Genomic DNA, 27,991 nt, shown 5'->3' with positions numbered 1-27,991 from the left:
TTCATGTTCACTCAGAAATTCACTTGAACGAACGGGCGAATTGGTCATGGATTAAATGAATAAAACTTGGAAAACACAGTTTGTTTTAACTTCATAACAGTATTCCTCAAGAACTTAAGGATGATGATGATGATTGTTATTGTTGTTGCTGTTGTTGTGTGCAGTAAACAAGGAATAGGAGAGTTGCCCAGATGCTGGACCTCTTTCTTCAACAGCCAGTAGGGCGCATGCTTGTTCTGTAGTTTTCTCGTGCATGTGCGTAATGACGCATCAGTCCTCTAGCGCTTCTCCTCGCCTCCTCCCCCCTCTCACATCTGGATTTGGCCCCTCTCATCAGCACCACTCAACGCAGTGCGAGAGAGAGAGAGAGACACAGAGGGAGGGAGGGAAACGACCGAAGAAGCGGTGGCTTGCTCGGTCGGTGCAGCCTCATCCACAACCGAGAAGAATCAGCGAGAGAAGAGAGGAAGGACATCTCACCTTTTCATCCGCTTTCACGGATATTTTGGATTTTCTCTGTCCTCCATCAGTCAGTCCAGTTTCAGTTTCCTTCTCCTTCTCTTCCGTCATTTGTCTTGAGTATGATGAGCTCCAGCCTGCTGGAAAACCCGGTACAGGCGATTCTGTACCTGCGGGAACTCACCACCATTGTCCAGAACCAGCAGAGTCTCATCCAGACCCAGCGCTCCCGGATAGAGGAACTGGACCGGCGAGTGGACGAGCTCATCGGCGAGAACAGGCACCTGCGGAACGTCAGGGTACAACAACATCATCCTTACCATCATCATCATCACCATCACCCCGACCCCAGCTGCCTTCATCACCACCACCACCCTCAGGACCCCCAGCTCAAGACTGCTGCGGGGTCCTTGCCAAACCATGCGGCTGCACCATCACAGGTCGAGGCTCCGGTGGGCCAGCCGTCGCCATCCCAAACTATGGACCCGGGGGACATGCAGCTGGTCCCGGCCGACCAGTCCATGGTTTCCCCACTGGAAAGTGACCCAGAAAACGGCGGAAGTTGCCAAAGCTGCCGCTCTTTGGTTCCGATGACCCCCACAACCCTTTGTCGATCTCTGGCCGTAGCCAGGAAATCCGAGTAAGTAGAGGTTATATGGTTTTTGCACATGAGTGTATGTTTGTGTCAAAATAGGAAACATTCTTTGCATGATAGAATATCCAGAATTTTTCTATCTATTCTAACATTTTAAAACCTTCCGTTGTATCTAATTCTCTGCAGTATCTTCCAATAATCTAATTAAAATTTCTTTCTTTGGTTACAATAGACTTTTTTAACCCTCACAACAATATTTCAGTACTATCCGTCTGAAACTGTATAATTAGAGACGTGCACGCGCGTGTGCGTGTCCTACAGATTGAGAGGCGTTTAATTAATGAAGAAGGCGCTTGCAAATTTCCAATTTTCAGCTGTGTGTGTCGCCTGTGCCAGAAGAGGAAGAGGTGGATTATTTAAATGAGAAACTGGATCACGATCGCTGGATGATTACATAACAAACAGCTGTAGGCCTATAGGCCCACTGTGTGTGTGTGTGTGTGTGTGTGTGTGTGTGTGTGTGTGTGTGTGTGTGTGTGAAACAGCGCAACAAACAGCACAGCGGTCAATGTCAGCTGGAGCAGGAGCAGCGATGATGAGACACCGCGAGTCGCTGTCCGCGGTGTTGCTGGTTTCTCTGTTCATTACTGCACGGGATCTGGGAACTCTCACGGGACCTCTGAGCCTCTGATGTTGCTGTGTGCTGTGTTAGATGAGACACATCATCATCATCATCACCCTCATCTTGGTACCAGAGCGTCATAGTACATCAGCACATCACCTATACAGTAATGAGAGAAAACCCATCTTTCTCTCTCTCTCGTTTGTGTGTGTGTGTGTGTGTGTGTGTGTGTGTGTGTTCTGTTCATAAGTTGTATCCCGGCAGGAGTCCTGATTGGTCTCTCTGGGACTCCACCCCCACTGAGGGGAGCAACACAGAACAGAGGAGGAGTTGAGAGGAGCAGAGGAGTGCAGAAGGGGGTACACTTAAACAAAAAAAGGAAGTTGTTGATATTAATCACAGCAAATGATTCACCTGCTACATATATTTCCTGCTCTTGAGTTGTGTGTGTGTGTGTGTGTGTGTGTGTGTGTGTGTGTGTGTGTGTGTGTGTACAGTGCCTGTTGCTCTCCACAGTAGTCTTGCCTGAGAGTTGTACCCTGTGGCAACATTTTTTTTGGACAGGAATCAATTTAGTACCTCTGGTTCTTAATTTAAATTCGTTTTACTGGTGAGGAAGAAATTACAAGAAATTAATTGTTATTGTAAAAGCTGCAAGAGGAAAGCAGCACAGCCACGCACCAGTTCATCAGTATAGTGAAATGGGCTAGTGGCCTCCTTGTTCCTGCAGCCGCTGATGTTGTGTCCTTGAATGCAACCTTACGCCTGCTGAATGATTTTAAATTGTTCTGGATATGACTTGGAGCATAACACCTAATTTCTAAATTTGCCCCTGGAAGTCCATACAGGTGGTTTAAGGGGTGCTGAGTTCAGTCTTTCACTCGGATCTTTTAGAGGATTCACCTTCCTGTCGCTGCCTGCTGCATCCTGTCTGCGGCTGGCTGGAGATCAGATCTGCCCTCTGCTTTTCCTGTTCTCAGTGACTTGTGTGTGTCAGCATGTTTTTCTTTAAAGCATTGTGTGTGTGTGTGTGTGTGTGTGTGTGTGTGTGTGTGTGCGTGCGTGCGTGTGTGTGTGCGTGTGTGGAGGGGGGGTAGCATGTGTTAGCATTCTTGCTTTCTTTCAAATTTCTGACATCTCACTGCATGCATTTATTTGAATGTTTGTCTAACCATATGCAGCCCAGTTTGCCCTACAGATAAATGACTTGTGGGCTGCGTAGGGTTGGCTGCAAGTGTGTTTGTGTGCTTTGCCTTGTTCCTTGTTGTCAGCATTGCACGTGGATGGGCCTATGGGTGGGGGGGTTTTGAGGGGGGAGGACAGGATACGCACATTCTCTGTCTCCCTCTCCAGCTGAGGCTCCTATCTGCCCCACTTAGCCCGTGGAGCGAACGGTAATCAGCCATTCTCAGGAGAGAAAAAAGGCAGAGAGACAGAAAGAGAAAAATAGAGAGATGCATGCTCGGGCGTTGTCTTTGATGGAGCCCTTAGAGGTGTCTAGAGAAAGGGGCTTGAGGCTGACATTGCACTGAAAGGACCAGTGAAAGGGAAGGAGGAAGGAGAATGGGTGGGGAGGGGTATGCAGGGACTGAGACAGGTGCAGGGAGAAGAAACAAAAACAGCGAGGCGAGAGATGAAAAAAGGGGTGCATTTGGGGTAGCTGTCTCCACAGTTTATCTATCTTGCTGGTGGGCAAATAGATAGGTTGGACAACAGAGGGACAGGCTGTGGCATCCTGTGGCGCAGTGGAAGATGCACACAATGTACTGGCAATGTTTTGAGTCCAAATGGAGCAACCCTTGTTGCATGTCAGCACTCTCCACTGGATACCGACGAAAAGCATTGCATTTAAAGTACTCTTACAAAACAGGACAGAAGAGAGGGCTGGTGTGAGCGAGGACGGGCCACAGAGAAGCAGCGAACATGGGCCGACAGCAGGAGGAATGTACTGTTAAAATATTCACCTGTTCTCTTTGTAAGCGTTGTTGGAGACGAATGGCTGTTATGTGTGTGTCTTGTACAGACAGATGGACGGACCTGCTGAGAGTGTGTGTGATTGTGTGTGGGAGTATGAGTATGTGTGTGTGTGTGCATGCTCAGTGCCCAATGCAGCCCGGCTTCTTCCTCAGAGCCGAACTGTTTTGTATCGGCCTGGCAAAATGATTTTGTTTATATTAGTGATGAGCTGTGAGTTCATCCAAATCCATGCGTATACATGAATTGGAAACTCACCTGGACATTTCACTCAACCTCAACTGAGGCTTTTGAGTTGCCTTCGGCTGTCAGGTCTCGATTAAATGAATTCCGCCTATCTGTACCTCTAAAGCTGACTAATACATATCTTGGTAGTACAATCTGTATGAAAAACCGAATTAATTGTCGGGGGGCTATGTGCCTGATGATTTCTTAGCCTGGACTATTTGTCCGGCAGCTGGAGTGGTTCAAGAAATACTTCCACACACAGGCCCACCATAAAACCACAACTTGTTGTTTTTGCAATTTGGCTTTTCCAGTCTTTATGAATTCTATGAGTCTATTATAAATTAAGTTAGCTGACTGCTGGCGGTAGCTTAATATTTACCATACAGACATGAGAGTGGTATCAATCTTTTCATCTAAATCTAAGCAAGAAAAAAGAAGAAGTGTATTTCCAAAAGGTCATACTGTTTCTTTGCGGATATTATTTCTTACTGATGTGATAATTGTTGTAATTGTCCCCTTATAATGAGCTGTGGTTAATGCCTGTGGCTTTAGTATCAATATGCTGATGTGTATTCACATTGTGAATTTGATTCCTGGAGAAGGTGAATAATTGTGTTTTTAATAACTGATTTACAGGAATTCAGTCCTTTCTTCCACATGATTTCACTTTCCTTCACATTTGTCAACCAGCTGTGCATTAGATTCTCTCAAAACCTCCAACACAGAAGTTGTACTCCTGCACAGATTTAAATGTGTGTTCAGTTCATGTGTATATTATGAAGAGATGATAAGACTTAGGGGATTCATTGCCTTTGAAAGAACAGGGATTTTTATATTCCACTGGCTGTTTCTTAAATTTGTATAGTTTAAGTGAAGATATAAATTAATTACAAGAGAAACCTTTATGTGCACATCAATAGACTAAAGGGTAAAATTGAAGAAGTAATTATCTAATCAATGGTGGAATATCAACATCCATATAACCTGGATGGGAAAATGTATCAATAAACAGCGTGCTTACGAAGAGTTTGATTGATGACTGATGTTGATTAATGTAATTGATTACAGGTGTTTGTTACAGTATTTAACCTTTGTTATCTGGATCATTGGCGTGTGAGACAGGGCGGAGGACAGCACAACAAAGTCTGAGTGCTGAAAAATGAATAGTGCCAGCATGATTGTTTTAAAGATTTTTGAAACAAACAAACACCCCAAAATAAACAAATATCAAAATAAACAAATCCAAATATATGCATAAATGAAGTCCATAAATGTAGCACAGTCAATGGGGCTCCAAAAGTGACTCTAACACCAGGATCAAGACCCACCAAATGGAGAACAAACTGTACATTCTAAGTGCAGTATGCTTCTGTATGAGCGGAGCCTGGGGTGGGGTATGGAGGAGTATTATTCATAGAAACCAACTATGAGGAGTGTTGATCAGAGATGTTAAAAAAAACCCCATCATTGTCCCTTTAACTGTGTGGAAGTTGCTGTGAAAAAGTCGCTTTTTATAGCTCGGACTGTCACGCCGAGTCTTGCGCTGACTCTGACTGCCTGTCACTGTGAGTCTGTGTCACAAGCAATATGCTGAGCCCAGGTCAGAAGACTTACTGTAGCGTAGCCAAGAAATTCACTGTCAACTTAATGCTTTCAGCTCATTGTTGAAGGACCCAATGTGACCCGCAGTCACACCCACTTCTCCTTAAAAAAATCAACCTTGACGACATTTTTAATGTTGGAATGATTGGGCTCATTTTTATGTCTCCAGAGGGAGGAAGGAGTCCTGCATCCCGAGGGTCACAGGGTCGATCTATGCACCATCTTAAACATAATGAGTTTTTTTCCCACTCCAAATTGCTCCAGATAAGAGCACCAGCAAAATGCCTAAAATATGAATGTAAATGTAAAATGTATGAGAGAGAAATGAGAGAGGCAAACTTAAGAAGAGACAGAGCAGGAAACAGAGCTTGAGTAACCATCTGTCCAGAATGGGTTTGGGAATTCTGCTAAATCACCACAGATCTGATGAATTGGAGGGGAGGAGGAATAAACAAACACACAAACATATAAATACTCACGTTCATCGTAAGCGTTCTCAGCCTTGAATTGACCTACATAGGATATTTACCCCGGGATCAGTGCCAAATTGTAAATAGAAGCCATGGAAATAATCCAGAAGAGTCTAATGAGAACCTCTCTGGGATCCTTTGGGATGCTGGACTAAGAATGAACATAAGGAGGAATTTGGAAACAAGGCAAACAACCAGCGACAGCCAATAACAATTGAATGACCTTCCAAATTCTGTCTGCCTCTCCTCTTTCCTCCCCCTTGCTTACCCCTCCACCTCTCTCGTTCGTCTCTGTGCAGGAGTGAGACCGTGCTGCATCAGTTTTGCTGCCCCGCCCCTGAACATCCAGAGGCTGACACCACTGGCTCAACCAGGTGAGAACTGCCCATCAGAGACACAATTTATTTCTCTACTGTTTTTTTCAGTGTCTGCACCCTCAACCACTGGAAACTTTCTGTCTCTTTCTGTACATGTGTGTCGTCTAAGTGAATCATGTCCTGCACAGTACATTATGTGAGTGTGGATTGGTGTATTTATGAACGTGTGGAGCCCGGAGTTAGAGTGAGAGAGTTAAATGCTTTGTAACAAACCCATGGCTTTTATGCCCTCAAGGGTAACTCACAAACAGAGAGATGGAGAGAGAGGTTAGTGGTGCGGGGGTGGGGTGGGGTATGAACTGATATTACCACTATAAAAGTGCCCATGGCAACCCAGTAATGACGTGATGAATGGCTACCACTTCCATAGTAACTGGAGAATATAAATTTGAGGATCTGCTGTTTTCACTTTTGCCGTCTGTTTCTGTGTGGGCAACTTGTTTGTCACATAAGTTTGTTCATTTTTTTTAGCGTGTGTGGGGGCGTGTGAATGCATGACGTCTCACTTGGGCTGAATGAGCGGAGCTCTGTTGTGAAACTTTGGAAAGCTGATTTTGTCATGTTTCTCAATGATTAAGGTGGCCCTCCCCTCTCCAGAATTCCTCCCATCATTTAATCCTCTGTACTGCGTGTCTAAATTAAGTCTTCCCCAGTCATGTCCACTTCTTCTGTCTCTTCATCTGATGTCTGTTCTCCTTGTGTTGTTTATTTCTGTTACTCATCATCTGCCTGTTGGAAGTTTTTGTCTTTTCTAATCATCTTTCCACAATTATTTCTATCACATCCCTCTATATCAAGCCCCCATCTTTCTCATTCTGTTTTTTTTTTTTTTTTTTGTTAAAATATCACCGTCTGCCTGGCTGGAATCCCTCTCTTTTCTCTGTTCTGATGCTTCAACATCTACACCCACATAGCCCTGGTTGCATGAGCTAATGGCACAGCAGCTGCGGACATCCACCTGAGATGATGAGATGTAGAGGATCCACGTAACATCGCGGCTCATTATTATCATCACATGATGATAAGTGTGTGCCTGGTGGCTGAAAACCTGAACCACTGACTGAATCAATCGTAGCACACAAACCTCCAACAGATGACCTGAGATCCGCCTCCAGCTGTGCTTTTTCTCTCCTCAACTCAGCTTTGTGTGTGTGTGTGTGTGTGTGTTTTCTCCTCTGGCTGAACAGTACTGTAATTCTCTAAGGGACCTTGAGAGATGCCATTTGACAGATCCTCATATCTCTTCCTCTGTGACGCCACACAAACAGGCAGAGCAGGAGTGTGTGCTTGGTGTGTTTGTTGCTGAAATGCATATGAGCACGTGTGTGTGTGCGTGAGTGTGGGGGGTGGGGGGTGGATAGTATAGCATCCATATCACTGCCTTTTACTGTCCAGATGCATTAACGGCTTGCTTTTAAATCCTCTAATGCATTCTAATGTACTCTAATGTATTTTGATGCAGCGCAGGAGCATGGCAGTGTTTTAATAGAGGTTTTGATAGAGGCAGCCTCCAGCATTCACACACCAACACAGTCTCTCTGTAGCTTCATGTTTCCTCTCTTCCTCTATCGCAGCCTTCCCCTCTGGTTCCGCTATCCTCCCCATCATTTTCTCTCTCTATTTTCTCCGACTTTTATCTCATTTAAAGATAGGACCAAGCCTCTCTGGCCCTATCTTGGACTTTTAGCTGGGGACATAGAATATTTGCTTTCACAGCAATCAAATAAGACAAAGAGGAACTTCAGTGATGCACTCATTATTTAACCATGAGCAGGCTTTTTAGTCTCCCTGGGTAAAGTTATTAGAGTAAGCATTATCTGGATGGAAGAAGGATTGCACAAGCACACAACATCATACACACACACGCTCATAATTGCACACCATTATCAAACCTCTTATGGTGTGATCCTTCCTCTATGCTTACATCAGTCCAGAGCGGCCATAAAAAAAGGTGCTGAATGTCAGTATTTTATATTTTTAAGAGGTGTTGGCCCAACTACTTTTTCTTCTAAATTTTACCAAAGATAACTAAACTTTATTTGTCTACAACAGAAATGACACTTTCTGCTGTGTCATGGCAGTGATTTGCTTTGGTAAGCCTTACAAGGCTTTCACAGAATTTTGATAATGCTGCCATGTAAAATAACATTGCTCCATTTGTGGACAGGACCTGGGATTATATGAGGAGGGTGGGACACTCTGCCACGAGCGTTGAGCATTGTGAGACTGAACCACAGTCGTTCCACTTTGTTGTCAGATGTTTCTGTTTATCTTTTCTTTCCAGAAACTGCTGTATTACAGAATTATTTTTTTATTAAATATATACAGGGGTCAAATTATTTTATTCCCCTACCTTTTCTGCAAGCCATATTTAACTTTGAGGATATGATGGACTGTCTGTTATTGCCTTGTACTGCTGCCAGTGTTTTTGAACACTTATATGAGCTCACTGACTCATTCTCTTCTCGCACTGTAATCCTGGCAGCACAAGTTAGAAATATATTATAAAATAGAGAATCAGAAAGTTATACTTTCTCACCTCTGCCACCGAAATGTTCATCCAAATGATTTCATCGTCTCGGAAACAAATTAGCTCATAAGTGCTCATGCACAAAATCTTTACCGATTTCAGTGGAGAAACATGTGGCAGGACACGGATAGTGCACTGAATGACCATTAAAGAGTGCAGATTTAAATGAGAATAAACATTTTCCCTAAAAAGTGATCCCATGAAAAAGAAAACTAGTCTGGCTGAATTGCTCATGACTTACAGACATTCACGTTAAGGTGTCACAAGCAAAAACAGTTGGAAACTGCTGAATCAGTTGATTAATAGAAAATTCAGTGTGATTATTTATTAATTGTTTGGATCATTTATTAATAGAAATGTGCTAAATATTCACTGTTCTTCACAATGTGATCATTTCCTACTTTTGTCTGTTTTATATCTTTGGACATTGAATATGAGTTATGAGCTGTTAGTTGGTAAAAATAAGTCATTAACAGCCAAGATTTTTTTAAACATTAACTTTTAATGAAAATATTGATGTTTGCAGGCCCAAAGTAGCATTTAGTAACTGAGTGAAGCAGGGAATGATATTTAGAACAGCACAACTCCACTTATATCCTGGTCACATGTCCAGTTTCACCTGCAGTGGAGCCATAAATTCCGACCTAATAAGACTGGACACATAAATTCAGTCATCCTTGCCCCGAGCCATCACAACCACACATCACTCTCCACCTGCTGCTGCCCTCATGAACCTCCTCACACTCGGCATAGTTGATGACCTGCGACTGCGATAACGGAGCAGAGTTTTGAAGGTGAGCAGGCTGGACTGATGGCTTTCTGTTATTTCATTTCCGTGGCAGCGGACAGATGCTGAGCCTGGAGGATGGAACGTCCTCTGGTGGTGGACAGGAAGTGGAAGGGACCAAGAGAGAGGGACCCAGCGAATACGAGATCACCTTGGAGAATAAAAACAAACAGGTATCTTCTGTTTATCATTTGTGTGCATGGGGGCCTTAAGGACGATGGACAGAGTGAAAGGTGTCTCCTCTACCTGTTTTATTATGAGGGTATGTGTGAAAGATGATCATTTGACATTGCATTGTGCGTGACTAAAAAGATTCCCATTGGGATCTATTTCTGTCTGTGATGACATGAAAAAGAACACCAGCGATTCTGCTGCCACAGCGACAGGAACACGAAAGATGCTAGGTTGTCATGGCAACAGCTAATAACTACTTCTGGCGGCTGAAGATGTCTTTATTTCTCATACCTAACTGCTGAAGGGTCTGCTGTTGCTCCTGCTATTGCTGCTGAGTGTGTGTATACGAGTGTGTGTGTGTGTGTGTGTGAGTGTATATGCGCTTATTGTAGGCGTGCTTGCATGAACAAACACACACCCAGACACGTGTGGCTGTCCTCCTTTTTCTCCCTCTCTGTCTCTTCATCCCTTGCCTCCCACTCCCCCCCCTCGGCTCCCTCTTGCTGAAAATATAGGAGGGCAAAAAAATTCTGGAGGAAGCGGAGATTTTGGGCTGAGCTGCTCTGCCAACAAATGGCACAGGAATAGGCTTGTGCAGGTGTTTACTTTTCTGTTCATTTTCTCAAAAGCACCTTTGTCACATCCCATCCATCCTCCTTCCCATGTCCCTTCACACAGTATTACCACCTGAGTGATGATAGATGATGTTTACTTTGGCTCTGAGACCATAAACCCTCGCTGGTTTTAAAGGAGTGGACTGGTAAGTAAGAAGGATACTTCTAAGAAAAGGGTGTGAATTTTTTCTTCAAATTCTTTCGATCTTTTGTAGACACGGGCACAAAATGGCAACATGATGTTTGCCTGCTGGTGGACGAATAAATATTTTTCAGTGGCTGCTGTGTGTTTTACAGTATCACTCCTGCAGTGTCTTCAGCAAGTTTTCAGAGTCTTGTAAACATGTTTGATATTTAAACTTACTCCCCCTCACTCTCCTCCCATCCTCAGATAGAAGAGTTGGAGCAGAAGTATGGAGGCCATCTCATAGCGAGGCGGGCAGCCCGTCGCATCCAGACGGCCTTCCGTCAGTACCAGCTGAGCAAAAACTTCCAGAAGATACGTAACTCTCTGTCAGAGAGCAAGCTGCCCCGACGGATCTCCCTGCGCCATCCCAGCCCTTCAGGCCGGAACAGGAACTCAACCCAGAGACACAGTTACAGCCTGCATCCAGGAGGAGGACAGATACCATTACGCTCCAAAACTCCTCCTCCGCCCCCGTGTCGCTCCACCTCTCTGCCACCTTCTCCTGCATCTGCCCCAGCAGCTGCTCCCTCTCCTGCCCCAGGCCCAGCCCCACCTCAGACCCCTGGACCAACACTCACACAGCTGGAGGACTGCTTCTCTGAACAAGTGAGTGTTTTCAGTTCATGTTACATCTCCCACCGGCTTAAGTTAAGTAGGAAAGGAGAAGCTTGTTTCACTGCACATCTTTCAGCTTTATACTTACATTTTATCTGCTTAGACTGCACTCTGTTGGCTGCCCTCACTGACTTGATAGGCAGTTTCATCTGAATGCCATGGTCTGCAAAGCAGCCAACCACCGTCACTGTTAATGTAGTTCCACTAGTCTTACAAATAGCCACCAATTAGCAACTCCTCTGGAAACATGTCTCACATAAATCATGTCATCTTGACCTGATTAAGTCATTGGTTTTTTTTCTCATCTTCATATTTGTAGCTTCAGTCCCTAGCCCAGTCGATTGATGAGGCTCTTCGTGGTTGGAGCTTGTTGGAGGGTGGAGAGGCAAAGGGGCTTCTGATGGACCCTGGGGCCCTTCGTGCAGCTGCTGAGAGCGCTTGTCTGCCCCGCAGTGCCAGTTCACTGCTCATGGCTTTTAGGGATGTCACTGTTCACATCGACAGCAATAGCTCCTACACCATCTCTTCCACCACCACTACAACCACCACCTCTCTGGGCAATGTAGGCGGGGGAGAGCCAGGCAGCAGGAAGACTTCTGTGAGTGGCGTGTCCGGGGTAGGAGACAGCCTGTCGGCAGAGGAGCCAGAATTTCCTGCACCTCCACCAAGTGAGGAGTTGGAAATGGTTGATCTTGGATCAAGGAGGGGTTCTGCAGTGCCAGCAGCAGGAGGAGGAGGAGGAGGAGGAGGGATGGAAGGGGACAGCAGCTCAGACAGACAGGAGTCCACCTCCACGTCTACCTCTACATCCACCTCTATCTCCACCTCAGCCCAGACTAACCAGCAGCCTGCTCAGATTTACACCCAGTACCAGCAGTACCACTACACTCATCCGCAGCAGATCCCTGGGGGGCCAAGCCCAGAGGCCCTGCAGGCCCTGGTGGTCTCTCTGCCCAGGGACCGCTGCCAGGATCCAGCCTCTTGCCGCTCTCCAACGCTGTCCACAGACACACACCGCAAACGCCTCTACCGTATCGGACTCAACCTCTTCAATGTGTGAGTGGGCCCACAACACACACATGCACACTGGGACGCATAAAAGTGCAAAATATTTCTGCACTGTGTGGCTCAGGGTTCAGAGTATACTTTTTGCTGTTTGTGTCTAACAAATCCAATAGCCTGGCAAAACTGCTGCTCATTAGTGTTTGTAATAGATGAGAGATGAGCTGCCTATTCTGTTCCATCTTGTGATGTTGTGATGTCAATGTAAAAAAGATAGCAAGAGGGGTCGGTGATGAAGAGAGGAAGAACGAGAGAGATAGACAAGAGGAAAATGCAATTGAAATGGAGAGGCAGTCAAAGAGGTCATGAACAAGAGCCTCTCAGTTTCTATAAATAGAGTCCATGGTTGGCCTGCACTTATTATTAGTTAATACAAATTAAAGGAAAATGAACTCATATGCATCAGTGCAAGTGGGTCTGATCCAGAAGTCCAGAGCTAGCGGCTTTTGTGCTTGAATGCACATTTCCTTTCCGTCCTTCTTTTTGTGCTGCCTCAAACACGCACACACACACACACACACATTAAGTAACCCCTTCTCTTACATACAGTGTTATGCATTTTCTTTCTCACTCAGATCCACACACCTATCCGCTTGAAAGCACAAAAACATCACATATGCACTGTTTAACTCTTAACACTATCTGCTTTTCTGATGTTGGCTATCTGTGGGCAGGAACCCAGAAAGAGGCATTCACTTCTTGATCACGCGTGGTTTCGTCCCGGACACAGCCATCGGAGTGGCTCACTTCCTGCTGCAGAGGAAGGGCCTTAGCAGGCAGATGATTGGAGAGTTCTTGGGGAACAGCAAGCTGCAGTTCAACAGAGATGTCCTAGAGTGAGTCCTCATTATTTATATCTGGCAATATATATGGATCAGACATGAACATATGGTTTGGTTTTGATGGAATGAATCCATTTATTGAATTCGAATCCCTTTGAATTTCTTATCAAAGCTACAAAATAATCTTAACTCAAGGTCCACTTACAGTACAAACTTTTTTGGAGTTTTCAAGTGCATCTCATGGTCCTCATTAGTGGATGGAGTTTGCTCAGTTCTCATAGAGGTGACATAGAGAATCCAGGACTCCAGTTGCCAGGTTGTGAAAAAATCCCTCTGTATCCATCCATTTTCTATACCGCTTATCCGTCAGGGTCGCGGGGGAGCTGGAGCCTATCCCAGCTGACTACGGGCGAAAGGCAGGGTACAACCTGGACTGGTCGCCACTCAATCGCAGGGCCAACACACAAAGACAAACAACCACGCACTCTCACACTCACACCTAGGAGCAATTTAGAGTAGCCAATTAACCTAATGTGCATGTTTTTGGTATTGTGGGAGGAAGCCGGAGTACCCGGAGAAAACCCACGCAGGCACAGGGAGAACATGCAAACTCCACACAGAAGGGCCCAGACCGAGATTCGAACCTGGAACCCTCTTGCTATGAGGCGACAGTGCTAACCACTGCACCACCGTGCCGCCCTCCCTCTGTATCCTCATGTAAAAATCCTAATGTAAAAAAACAAAAAAAAGTCAAAATATCATGGAAAATAGCAGTCACAACATCCTCAAATTGCTTCTTTGTCCAACCAACAGTCCAAAACCCAAAGACGGCACTTCCAGTTGATGACCTTGGAAACAGTCCTACCTCATGGACCATTTAATAGCACTTCTGGAGTGTTCATTTGTACCTCTTTGCTGTGTGTCGTGTGTCTGTTCTTCACTACTTAAGAAAGAGAGGAGATGAAATATTAAATAAAAAGGTTTATAGACTGACATTTTTGAATTCAAGTATGTTAAAATATCTAAAATAGAACAAAACTGGAAGGGAAGCAGCAGACATCTACATGTGATAACACACACACATACACACACACACACACATCCACAAAATCACTTGAAATGCGGCACTTGCATGCATAAATGCAACACATCCATGAAAACACACATTGGCTTAATGTGTTCACACTCACCCTTTTTGCATCCAACCAGTGCAGACAGAGATCCAGGAGGAGAGGCTTTTTGCTGAGGTTGTTGCAGCAACTGTAGAAATAGGTCACTGCACTGAACACACACACACACACACACACACGCACACAGGCACACACGTACGCACAGACATACACACATTCTTACATTTAGACACATAGACATATATGTGTGGACACATAAACGTATACGCACATCTTGTGAATGTACTTCCTCCATTGCTACAGTCTGCCCTCAGCCTTTCATGTGCTTCTGTCTTGCTCTCAAGATTATTTCATCCTCTCATCCCTTTCTTGCCTTCTCTCTTATTGCCTACTGTCATCAGACCCTGCCCTCTTAGGACATAGAGTATGTGTGTATCTGTGTGTGCTTGTGAAAACATGTTGTCTCTATGTACATCTTCCAGGTCAGTGGTTTTGTTATGGAAGTATGACTGTAAGAGAAAGATTTGCCATCAGCACTTGGGTGCTCACACACTTACACTTTGTCTGTCCCTTTGTAGTTGTGTCGTGGATGAGATGGATTTCTCAGGCATGGAGCTCGACGAAGCCCTGCGAAAGTTCCAGGCTCATGTTCGTGTTCAGGGAGAAGCACAGAAAGTGGAGAGACTCATCGAAGCCTTTAGGTGAGACTGTCAACTCACTCACAACCAGGCCTCACTGACTAACTGGCTCTGGCTTCACTTTTTACAGTTCAACACAAAAACAGATCATCACATGACTGAGCAGGGCTTGTAAGGGCACTCTGAGCTTTTGAAAATGAATAGACCCTTTGTCTGTCGCTTCCTATGCAAAACAAGAAAAAACAAAAACGTGACAATCCTTGAATATTTTTCAAAAATGAAGAAAAAAAAAGCATGTTCTGATCTTGCAGCCTCTGACTTGCAGACATATCTAGAATGGCATACTAATAGGCTGACTTCATAGACAAATGTTTAACTGGTTCAGCTAGCTCAGTGCAGCAGGCTGTGATGAAACCAAAGCCTTATATCATTAACAAATTACACTGATTGCCTGTAACCTTTGACTAAACTCAGCAGTGTTTGATTGTCAGCCAATCATAGCAGAGATCTGAGCTGCAGGCAATCAGTGTGCGTTCCATCAGGACAAAAATAAATGCTCTGTGTCACAACTTTCTCCCATCGATGACACACGGTTACACAAATCTTCAGGCTTTGTAGGCTGTTTGTATATGCTTGACAGCTGTGTGTCCATTTCCATCCAAAATTACACATGAATATGTAGAAGTGCATGTTTAGTACTCATGAGGTTTTAGCCTGAGTTAGTTTTTCGCTCATTTTGTCAGTGCTGACTCCTGCCCTCCAGTCACTAAAATTCATGAGTATATCTGCTGAAGAATTAAGACTCATTTGAATACAGAGAGGGACTGGAGAGACCTATTTGAGCTCTGGACTGTCCAGCAATGCCTCCAACAACTCCTAGACCAAAACCATTTTCTATGATGCTATCTCACCTTCATACTGAATTTTTTTTAGGGCAAAAACAGACAAAATTCTACGGCAACTGGTGCCTTATCCCCTGGCACGTAGTGTCCTTGAAATGTCCTGGTTATATCCAAAGATTGCTCCTGGGACTGAAAACGTAATAAAAATGGCCATCACTGTTTTCCCATTTCAGAGTAATTGGTTGCATTGCGGCATACATTTAATCTCCCTATGCTGACGTGCTGCTCTCTCCCTCAGGATTACCACCACCAGCGCGAGTTGAGCCACTGCCCCTTTCAAGCCATTAACCAAGATGTCCTTCTGAATTACATTGAATTGCTCATATAATTCAATGCTAGAAGGGAGTGAACAACACAGAAAATGTGCTGCATTAATTGTCTGCCGACCAATTTCTGAATTTACAATGTGCAATCCTGGTTTGTCTGGGCTGCTAACGCTGATGTTGTCTTTAAAATAACAAAATCCACAACGTTAGCCCTTTATACAGTGTTCTTCCCCTTTGTCTGGCCCACTGGTTCCTGTGTTTGGGTGTTCCTATGGTTGCAAATGGTAGGATGCTAACATTCACAAACATGAGCATAAAACACAAACAACAAAGTACAGCTGAGGCTGATGTCATTTTGTAGGTATTTAGTCATGAATCAGTGTAGTTTGATGTTGATTATAGCATCAAAGGGAAATTCAAGAATCACCTAAACTTGTCACAATTCATCCTGAGGCAACAACACATCTGAACCAAATCTCATGAAAATCAATCCAGCAGCTGTTGAGACATTTGACTGCCGTGCCAACTCTCACACCAGCATTGCCATTGCTACAGCCATCAGCTAGGGGGGGGACAAGTCACAAATATACATTTTCATTTCCTAAATTTTCCACAGCTGGCCAATGTACTCCTGTGGCAGGAAGAAATAGCACATGCTATATGATGGGGGCTATTTTCTGCAGTGGATTAGTACACATTTGGTGCTCTAGTGAGTATCTTCAGCAGCAGGACGGCAATGAAAGATTGACTCGAAATAAACTCCATCCATCCGTTCATCATAATAAAGGAACAGGAACATGAACACTCAGTGCAGCGGAATGACTCGCTGGTGTGTTTTATTAGCTTTAGCAGGCAGTGGATACATGAGCAATACTTGTTAGGGTTATAGATTCATTGTTGGTTTTGGTCTTTTTGCTGGGCTTGAGAACAGTAGGAAAAAATAGAGACTGTCACCGTTCGTATCTGTTAAGGAAATTGAGTTCTTACTCCAAGTAATAAGTGGTGATGGAAGACAAGAGAAGGAGCAGTCATGACACTTCCTCTCTCTGCTTCTGATTTGAGGGCCAATCAGAACACCCACCACGGTCATCAGTTAATCACATCACACTCAATCATACGTGCTGAGCCCCTGGGTGCAGATTATAAATTCATCAGCGATCTGAGACCACACTGTCTGTAGTTGGAGCTGCGAGTATAGGTCAAAAACAAGCGGGCTTTATCGGAACAGCTAGACATCCGATGCCATTTCTGTTATGTAACAGTTGTTATGTCATCTGTTTGAAGCATGTTGTACTCTTGTCGTGAGTAGTTCCTTTTATACGAAGTGGTATTTGTGCCAGCTGGCATGCAACTTTCATATGCAGATATGAAGATAAGAGATTGGGAGCTAGTGTTTAAATAAACTGGTTACATAAGATGGAGATCTGGGCTTGAATAAAATGTGTGAATGAAGCACAAACACATACACACACACACACACTCACTCACACATTATTTATTTCATCACTGAACTGTTGCTCACGTGGTGCATTAACATATATGCACTTAAACATCCATACACATGTCCATTTGCATACATATGCTCTCTCACATGCAGTAGATCTTCACGTGTATTCAGTCTTTGATGTATTTCCCACAGAATTACGCTATCAAGTTAGCAAATCAGAGGGCTTATTTGTGTCTGTGTATGTGTATGAGCAGATTTTATATGAGTAGCAGCGTTGGTACTGAGCAGGATCTCGTCTCCCTCAAACAAAGGCACTGCTACTGAACTGGGCTGTTGTCGATTGATACCGTGTGAGTTCTCTGGCCTTAGATCTTGTGTGAGCTCTGGGAAAAGTCTTTCTGGTTGTGCAGGTCTCAGATGTGGCCTCGCACTTGCATATGCTCTGACAAGTACATAGTCTTCTGGAGCAGAGCAGCCATCTCAATGTCTGCATCCTGCCTGGCTACAGAGATAAAAGCCTCCTACCACTGAAATTGCCCACTGTGTAAGTGTAAGTGACAGTAAGACAGGGAGATGTGTGGGAAGGAGGGGTAGAAGTGAGACTTTGTGAAGCCTGTGGGCAGCAATGGAGCAAAGCGAGTCCAAAAGCAGCATCTCTGGTTCCAAACCAGACTGGCCAGCGTTACCTTACCTAGGGCACAAGCATTTTGGACTGTCAAATGTCTCCTGTGCCCTGTCAGTCTCATTTATGGTAGAATGACTTCTTCTGAGAGGAGGAAAGAAAGAAGTGTCACGCACGCTGGCTCCAAATGCATTTCTTTTTCTTGTTTTCTTTTTATTCAGATGATGATTTGGCCCTCAGGCTTGCTACAGGATCAGAAGGCCTGAGGGCTGAAATATCTTGTGGATGAAAAAAAGAAATGCACATAAAGTCAGACTATGCAACACCTTTTTCTGACTCTCAAGTGTGCCTCCAGTGATCAGCATCTCACTACAACCCTTCCTGTGTGTTCCTTTCCTATGACAGAATGACTGCTCCTCACATCTGAGCCGAAGTCGCAATCAATCTTTGCATCAAATAGCCAGATTATAAACTAGTGCAGCTTGTATGGCGTGACGTGTCAGCCTTAAAATCAACCCGAATGCACCTCACAGCAGAAACAAGCCACATTTTTAACAGCCATGTCTTTTTATTGTGTCTAATATTTAACAATTTGCCCCGAGATTTCCCCCAAGCTTACTGTTGATATTTTGAGCTGAGAGGAAATCTTGCCGGTTGCGGGTGCAGTTGGGCACAATAGCAACGTCACTGAAAACATCATTAAAAATTGGTACATTGTCTATATGATCCTAAAGATACAGGAATGTTGTGAGGTGTTTGCAATATTTCGTCATCCCTAATGGATTATAAATGGGGTGTAAAGCAATTTAATTTCACAGCAGCACAAACTGCATCTTCCGAAATGACCACAAAGTTGAATTAACGCATCTCTAAAACTGTTTAAGTATTACAACTTTCATGATGGTGGGAGTTATTGTAGGATTGTTGTATTAAACCACATCAGTTTTTGAAAGGTGAACTTAATAAACTGAGAGTGATTCAGTGTCAGTCCAGCAATAAAATCCTACATTTTCTTAAAACATCTCAGTCGATACAGCGTTTTGTTTTTGTGTGTGTGCGCGCGTGTGTGTGCGTGTGTGCTGCTGGAAAGTTTTCCTACAGATGATCTTGCCTAGCACTGATTTCTAACAGAATTTGGTTGCATCGGTTGTTGTCATGATTTGTTAACAGTACAATGGATGTTGTTATATACACAAGTATACATATATACTTCGGTAGTACTGCTTTTTTACTATTACACCCCAAGCCTGTGGTAAACTAACACTTCATGTTTGATTTGCCAGAGAAAATGTTGTACAGTACATACTGTATGTATATTCAGTGCTGCTGATCTTAGTCTATAGTCTATCATTGAGGTATGAAGGCCAATAATCCAGGACAATATTTCTGGTAAGTCAGAGAAATGTTTGACCAGACATATAACTCAGCTGTCCTGCTTTCCTCTACAGCCAGAGGTACTGTATGTGTAATCCTGATGTGGTGCAGCAGTTTCATAACCCGGACACCATCTTCATCCTGGCCTTTGCTGTGGTCCTCCTCAACACTGACATGTACTCGCCAAACATCAAACCCCAGCGCAAAATGGGCCTTGATGACTTTATACGCAACCTAAGAGGTTAGTGTGAGATACAGTGCAGTACATTCATGTATGAGAGGGATTGAGAATATGTGTTTGAGGCTGTGTGTATGTGTTATTTCATCAAGTGTGAACTGACCCTGCGGGCAGACCTGGCATGATATAAAAATATAAAAATAATTTTTATGGCTATGGTTTTATAAGCAGAGAGTTTGAACATCAGTCTATTTTGGTAGTCACACACACATCCATTTGAAAACTTATACTGCAGATCATATTGAGGAGATCCACAGGAGAAATTTGCCAGGAGGAATGACCAAGAGGATAGAAACGAGAGCAGAGGACGGGTGGGGGTTACAATAAGCACTCTCTTATCAACCTCACTATCGGTAATTTGAGTGACAACCACTTGAAGTGAGATAAATTACTCACAGAGGCAACGGAAGCTTGCTTCAGCTCGCTGCCATCAAGAAAACCATCAGCTGTGCAGGAGCAGATTTCTGATATCCTTGAGTCAGAGCTCTGGCCCAGAGACGGCAATGTCGACCCATTTAATTGAGATTCACTTAGCGTTGGATTTAATGATATGAACTCCGGTTTCCGGAAGCATCTCATCACCTCCACTGCCCCAAAGGCCCTCAGGCCCTCAACACCTTCACTGTGCAGTGGTTGAACGGATAGCAACTGCAACCAAAGAAAAGTAATCTAACTTTATTTGTAACTCAGTTAACATAAGAAAATCAACTTCTGAAAAAGTCTTTTTTCATATAATATTGCATCAGTTAGATTTAATTTATGAACTGAATAACGCTGACAGACTGTAGTGAGGATGTTATTGTGCTGCTCCATTTTGATAAATGAACAATGGCCAGGACACAATGACAGCACACACACACACACACATTTAAGTGATAAAAACACATTTTCTGATTCATAACTGCTAATGCTACAATGCAGTGAAACTAATTTGGCTGTAATATCTCAAACAATAATTAGATCAGCCCACACAGCCAGTCTCAAATTCAGTGATGATTAAGTGTATGGTTTGGTTTCCCATTAACTTCCACTGTGCCTGTTGCTAATCTTTCCAAGAATCCTCACAAGGAAATGATTTAATAGAATCAACATCTGTGAATAATAAAACATTTTTAAAAGAAATGTTAATTAAATGTGTTCACTTTAATATTTAATCTGATAATGCTCTTATTTTGAGTGACTGGGGCACATTACATTGAATACTAGTGAAAAAAAAACTGCCATTATTTGCACATTTATAACCTACCTATTTAGAATTTTTATTTTTTTTAATATGGGCAAGTCAGTAATTGGTATGTTGTCATTTAAACAGTCACCTAATTTATTGATGAACACCTTGTGCAGGGAGCTAACTTTCCTCCTTAAAATGCCGGTACAAGGTGAGAGCGAGTAAGAAGACATTGGAGTGAAACTTACTTTATCTGGTTGTTTAAAAAGAAAATTGGTATGGATGGAATGTCAGTTGAAGTTTCACAGCACTACAGTGTTGCATCATTCTCCTAAACAAATGAGGGTGCTGCAGACTTAGTCTGAAACATAAAAAACAACCAAAATATATTAGCATATACCTTGTCTATAGTAGGTGCTAAGAAACTTCACCTGACTTTCCATCAGCAGGGGAGTGAGGAACTGAGGAAGGCGGGGCTTAGCGAACAGTTTTCCATTCAGTGTGTCCGGGCTGATGGCCTGCTTGATCTATAGGCCATTTTTTACTTGGGTAGAGGCCACTCTTAACATTTTAAGGACCATTGTTCCCTCAGGTGTGGATGATGGAGCAGACATCCCCAGAGAAATGGTCGCAGGCATTTATGAAAGGATCCAACAAAGAGAGCTCCGCTCCAACGAAGACCACGTCACCTACGTGAGCCGTGTGGAGCAGTCCATCCTTGGCCTGAAAACTGTGAGTGGTATTTGTGTGCAAATCTTTCCTTTTTCCCTTTCCTCTCATTTTGGCGAAATGCCTGCACTTGATGTACGGTCCCCTCTCTCTTGTGTCATGTGTTTCACTGCAGTCTGTCCTCTGTCATCTCCATCTCTTTAACCTCGCCTCTGTAGATCCTCGCTGTGCCCCACAGACGTCTGGTGTGCTGCTGTCGTCTCTTTGAGGTGCCTGACGCCAACAAGCCTCATAAGCAGAAACTGTCCCAGCTCCAGAGAGAGGTCTTCCTCTTCAATGACCTGCTGCTGGTAAGGAACCTCTAATCAGTATCTCAGTATAATACTATGAATATGCACCCGAAACTACAACAGACAGATATAATCAGACGTTAATTCATTCATGCTGTGTGTTATGTGACTCCACTGTAGATCCTGAAGCTGTGTCCCAAGAAGAAAAGCTCAGCCTCTTACACCTTCTGCAAAGCTATGGGTCTTCTGGGAATGCAGTTTCACCTCTTCAGCAACGAATGTAAGATGCTTATTTTTTATGCTGCAGCAGTTCCACTCTGATGCTGTAAAAATGCTGAGCTAACTGCCAGAGCTGTCAGGGCCAAGAAGAAAAGATTGAATAAATTGCCATATGGTCATCAGTAAAACAAAATTAAACCACTGTCAACTCACAGTAAATATGTTTTAAGACTGTTACTTGTTAAGATTTAAGGCAACATTATTTATTCATTCTTTGAGCTGCTGTCTATGATGAAAGTCCATTTTAATGTAAATGAATCTGCAATGGGCATCACATTTTAGTCACAACAAAAATGCTGAAAACAACAGAGCCCATAAATGTGGAGACTCTTACTTTGTCCTTATGTACACTTTGAGTAGGTTTGCAGCATGAATACAAATGCTCTTTGTTCACATCCCCTCCAGTTTTATGCTTTAGGTCACCAAGTAGGAGTGGCTTTATAAGTGTACTTAACCACGGTGGTGATTTGAACTAACTACTCACATCAGCATGCTCAAAGTGACAATGCTAACATGGTGTGTGCTCACCATGTAGGTAAAATGTTAACCATGTTTATTATTTCATTTGGTGTGTCAGCATTCCAGCACTTTGTATACAGCTGAGGTTGATGGGAATCTCATTAGTTTTCGTTAATCAAAGTAATGGACACATCAAAAATTTGACTTGATGGCAGTGCTACTAAATCTCATATGCTACAGACATTTACTGAGCCATGATGCAAGTATAGCTAATATTTATTGTAAAAAGTAAAATAGTAACTGCTGATTTTTCAGTTCATACAAGCTTCCTAATATTTCTCCAGGCATTTAGTTGCAACGTTCAAGAATACATTGCTGCCAGCAGAAACGCATTTTGTATTTAGCATCAAAGTACAAGTATTCTTAGCAGCAGCATCTTGTGAAGTAGAAAGTGAAATAAAAACGGCAACACTGAAGTGTTTGGAAAAGTTCCTCAAATCCTGCATCCTTTTTTTAGAATCAAATTTCTGGTGAAAGCCCTTTCCTTTTTCCTTTGGTACACCTTGTCTGGGGTTCTAATCAGACTACGCCCATGGCATTACCATGCTGAGCCCGTTTACCTCAGAGAAGAAGCAGCTGGTGAGTTTCTGCTCCCCGAGCGGAGAAGAGCTCAGGAAGTTTGCTGAGGAGCTCCGAGAAGCTATCACCGAGGTCAATGAGATGGAGCAGATACACATCCAGTGTAAGGAAGGAAGCGAACACACACAAGTCAAAATATGCAGACACAAACAAACACGTACTACACTGAAATGTATGTGGCTGGTCGCAGTAACTGTTTCTTGTGTCGTAGGGGAATTGGAGAGGCAACAAGGCATCCAGCCACACGGCATACACACCAACGGCGGGCAAGTGGACACACACACAGGACATGGCTCTCCCTCAGGTACTGGTTTTGCTTGTGCAGCATAAAATGCAGAACACAGCATACATTGCGCATAACAATGCATACATTACTCAAGGCAATGTGGAAAATAGGGCAACTTCATGGAAACGAGGCACATGAAAAGCCCATCACATTGAAAAAAAGTGTGGATGACAATCAGGGTGCTTAAAGTATTGCTTTGGCTGTCATTGTCTTTTTTTTATCATTTTTTTCAGCAAGCAACTTTCCCAGAGAACCACAAATAGTTTTTTGATTCTGATTATATTTCAGTAAGGGTTAACTTTGTAACCTTCGGAAAAAACCACGCCAGTCATTATGCTAAAAGAGGCTGCTAGCTTTAGCTACACTTACTCTCAGCAAGAAAACAAATATTTGTATTTCCCAAAATGTTGAACTATTCCTTAATACAGATTGGCAGCCTTAGAGTTGTTGGTCTGCATATTTCTTCCACTTTGGACAGAACAGGACTAGCAGTCTTGCACTGACTCCAGTCCTTTATGCTAACATATGCTCTCAGAAATAAAGCAAAGTATTAATTTAAACAAATGACAGATCCCTGTATGAATAACTGTAACTTTTAATATTTTTTATAAACTGAAATCTGCCTGCCCACTTACAAATAGACCCATTTGTCCCCACAGGCCAACAGGATCCGTACGATAAAACTGGCAGCAACAACAACACAGTCGAGGTAAGTGCAAAAGCCATACTTGTTTGTCAGGTAAGTGCCTGCGTCTCCATCTCTGTGGGTGTGGTTTTGTATGCAAGCGTGTGTATGCGGTTAGACAGGGACTGCGTCATCCCGAAAGGAAAGTATGCTTTATGCTTTGCTTTGAAAGAGCACCGCCTGAGGCACATCCCCACTATGCAGCCTGGGATACAAAGGCCGTTGAAAGGAAACTGTTCTAGTGGCGCTTCTGTGCCTTGTGAGTGGATCACCAGCCACTCTCGTCACCATAAAACATCCCTTCTTTCATCAGCTGCTGCTTGCCAGCCTTAGTGTCTAAGCCTTTGCAAGCCACTATAAGCTTGGCTGACTCAAAGAATACCATCTACAAAGCCAGATAAGCTTGATATCGTTAACAGTCTGTCGAGTGTGTGTGGGTGAGTGTGTGTCTGTAAAACCGGCCCTTCCTTTAACTAATCATAGTAATAGAAGCTGTTTTCCCTTTTCCGGTTTTCTCTCTGTTTTATACCCATTCTCTCGTCCTTTCTCCTGCCTCTCAGTCAGTCCTTTAGAGCTGTAAATAAGTGTGTTAGGGAGACGCCACGCCCTCGGTGTCACCTCTCTCCTCTCCCGACACTCCCTTTATTTTTTAGCGTCTCATTCTGCCACTCATTGACCATGTTTGTCCTCACACACACACACACGCACACACACAATTCAGAATTGACCAAAATCTCTTCTCGCCCTGTAGTCCCTTTCTCTTTCAGGGCTGGAGTGTGTAACCAATAAACACAATTGTGAGAAAGTATAAATCATGTAAAAACATGATTGAGGGAAAAAGAGAGAGAGTGTGTGTGGATTTTGCATGCGCTCGCTCTGCATACTACCTAACTGCATGCCTGCATGCCCATGTGCGTAACACACCAGAGGGCTGCGTAGAGGCTGCGTTCAGGCTGGTAACTCCTCATGCGTTCTCTGACTGTTCCTAAACTAGGTGTCAATTCACAACAGGCTGCAGACCTATCAACTGAGCCAGCCCAGCATTGAGTCCACGCCCCTGGCCCTGGCTGCTCCACCCGCCCTGCTCAGCCCTGTTCAGCCCGGGGAGCTCCGCCCAGAAACACTCATCCAATGCCAGCAGATTGTCAAGGTGATCGTTGTGGACCAGAGCGGGCGAGGGCGGATGGAGGCCTTCCTTAGCCAAGGCCCAGCTACCCATCAACTCATCCAGTCGGCCATGTCCACACCTGTGCGAGTCAGAGAAGGCGATGGCCCTCAGCCCCCTCTGCCGCCTCCCCCACCACCTTACAACCACCCCCACCAGTTCTGCCCCCCTGACTCACCCATGCCGCTCCACCACACCATGCCTCTCACCCGCAGACGCAACTCCAGCGGCTCCCGCAGCATCGTCTAAGGCGCTGGCTACTCTACGAACCCTTGGGGCCAAACCCTCACAATTCACACACAACAACCCACACACATGCTGGAGCAGTAAGTTGACGCACTTTGAATAGTAACATAAAAGCATTGCAGAGAATACACTGTATGAGTCAAAGAGACAAAAGAAAAGGAAAACAACAAGAATCTATTCATAGGCTTGACTGACTGGTGTTGTTTTTGAAAGTGGAGTAGTTTTGATGCCATTTCTGAAAGACTTTTCTTCTTTTCTTTTGTCTCCAACATGTCACCCAGTAGCTGATGGTGATGTCTGTCTGGATTTCACACTCTTTAAGAGATCTTGTGACTTTATATTTTGAAATGTCACCTGTCTAAATGTGTTTGCGAGCAATGACTGTGAAGTGAAGGGAAGATGTCAGTAAAGGAAACTTGGGCAGCCCTGCTAGGACATGAGGTCGCTTTAAAGTTGAAGGGCAGGCTCTTAATGTTGAGTTCACACCTCATTGTTTGGTCCAGGTTTTCAGTATCAGATACCAAGTGTGGAATAATTTCAACAGAATTAACTTATCTTCTTCTCACTTGAATCTTTTTTCCCCTCTTTTTTCCACCTCCCATCTCTTTAATGTGAAGAAACAAGAGTACCAGCTTATTTGTTTCCTTCATTTTCTAGGGAACAGATAGATCAGTATATGTGAAGATGAAGGGAAACAAAAGGGTTTAAGGCTCTTCAATCTCTGCCCTGTCATGTGAAGTGTAGTGTAGTAAGCAAGGATGTTGCTTCTCACTTACCCAACCTAAAACCCTGCCCTGACGACAATCATATTTTTCTGCGCTTCATTGTGTATTGTGTGTTTCGAGAAACTTGTGTGAGCAGGTATCTTCACAGCAATGTGTGACTGCCCTGATCCTGTAGCATTTTGCTCTCACAGAGCTCAGGAATGGATTTGCTGCACTGTAACATGTAATTTCTGCACCTGTGAGTTGTACTGAGAGCAGCGTGCTTGTGTGCTGTGTGTTCAATCTGCTTACTCATGAGCCGCAGTGAGCAGAGCTGGTAATTCATTCAAAATGAGGCTAAAACAGCCGGGTGAAGCCTTTGTCCTCCTGTATATTTACTCCTAATGGGTTACCTAGTGTGAATATTGTTGTTACCTTTCGATTTAGGCAATGTCTCTGCAGAGGATACTCTTAGCTTTAGTTTAAATGAATAAAAAGTGCTCCACGCAGGGTAGACCAAGGTCACCGCACAAAAAAGATTCCTCTCTCACATATTATATTTTCCTTGCACATTGAAAATGTTTTAAAAGCAGAGATCTATTTCTTTAATGAATGTTAGTCAGGGCGAAAACCGAAGATGTCCATGGAGTACTTTGTGATTTCGTCACCGTGTTGTCTGTCCAGTGTCGATGGTTCAATCTTGAGCCAGTTTGTACAGCAGATCACAAATCATCCAACTGAGACACACCAAACATGTCTTGTACCTTTTGCACCACAGAATATATTGGATATATTGTAAATAGATAATATAGATTTATTCTGAAAATTGAGTGGTTTGCCCAGTGTGTGTATCTACGTATGTATTTGTACAGAGAAGCTCTAGTTTAAAAGAAAAAAAGGATATAATAGTTATTATAGTTATTATTATTCACATTTAATATCAGGGGGGTGTCCTAAGTCCCACTGCTATGAGAGACAGGAAACAGGCAGCTTTTATAGAACACACTCCAGTTACCTTGTTAACACACACTGATATGATTACAGATCTACATCCATCATTAGATTACCATGTCATGTTATTATATGATTATTAAGAGATGGCTGTGTCACCTGTAAAGGTGTGTAAAGGGCTATGCTGTATTGGTGAACACGTACAGTCAACCACAGGTCATGCATATATAGCGCATACACAACCACACACACCGACATACACAAACATGCACACAGCTGCCAAAGCAACAGCAAATCCAACTTAGATTCACCTTAGAAACTGCTTGATTTCTCAAGTCAGAACCCCAACTTTGTTTACTGTAAACTCTGACTGACTTGTTCTGTACAGCATGATATCTTTTTTGTTGTTTTTTTTGTTGTTTTGTTTTTCATTTACAGTACAAGGAGGGAGTTTGATTATATGTTTGTATCATTATTGTCAGGGCATGTTGAGTTGATTGATGTCATTTTCTACCCTCTCTCTACTTCCTCCCCCTTTCTGCCCGCCTGCTCCATGGTTGTCATGGAGACGCAGCGATCTGCATCCTCACCGTGGAGCACTGTCATTAATCTTTGCACCCTCACAATATTTCTAAAAAGGAGATTTCTTAAAGATCAACATGTTTACTAATGGAATATTTCTAATTTTTTCTGTTTGAAGCGAATGGAAGAATAAAGTAGTTTTTACTCTCGCTCTCCTGTCTGTCTGTGTGCAC

At 43.6% G+C, this 27,991-nt stretch overlaps 1 protein-coding gene across 3 annotated transcripts; it reads left to right on the top strand.

Moving 5' to 3' along the window:
• Nucleotide 1: 1 nt before the first annotated feature.
• On the top strand, nucleotides 2-27,988 carry iqsec3b (IQ motif and Sec7 domain ArfGEF 3b). 3 transcript variants are annotated; one of them, XM_046395106.1, is made up of 15 exons: nucleotides 2-1,099; nucleotides 6,250-6,324; nucleotides 9,700-9,817; nucleotides 10,824-11,225; nucleotides 11,554-12,290; nucleotides 12,971-13,132; nucleotides 14,787-14,909; nucleotides 19,532-19,698; nucleotides 21,456-21,595; nucleotides 21,751-21,882; nucleotides 22,003-22,102; nucleotides 23,144-23,302; nucleotides 23,411-23,503; nucleotides 24,145-24,194; nucleotides 25,165-27,986. In XM_046395106.1, exons 1-15 carry the CDS (start codon nucleotides 582-584, stop codon nucleotides 25,582-25,584), a joined length of 3,396 nt encoding a protein of 1,131 aa, XP_046251062.1. In that variant the 5' UTR covers nucleotides 2-581; the 3' UTR covers nucleotides 25,585-27,986. The 3 variants fall into 3 exon arrangements, with proteins under 3 accessions (XP_046251062.1, XP_046251061.1, XP_046251063.1); XM_046395105.1 differs by having other exon boundaries at nucleotides 23,144-23,503; nucleotides 25,165-27,988; XM_046395107.1 differs by having other exon boundaries at nucleotides 23,144-23,503; nucleotides 25,182-25,331.
• The last annotated feature ends 3 nt before the right edge of the window (nucleotides 27,989-27,991 follow it).

The sequence above is a fragment of the Scatophagus argus genome, chromosome 7 (assembly GCF_020382885.2).
Source record: "Scatophagus argus isolate fScaArg1 chromosome 7, fScaArg1.pri, whole genome shotgun sequence".
NCBI classification, from domain to species: domain Eukaryota; kingdom Metazoa; phylum Chordata; class Actinopteri; family Scatophagidae; genus Scatophagus; species Scatophagus argus.
Note: the sequence above shows the minus strand (reverse complement) of the source record. Positions and strands in the feature narration are given on the sequence as shown.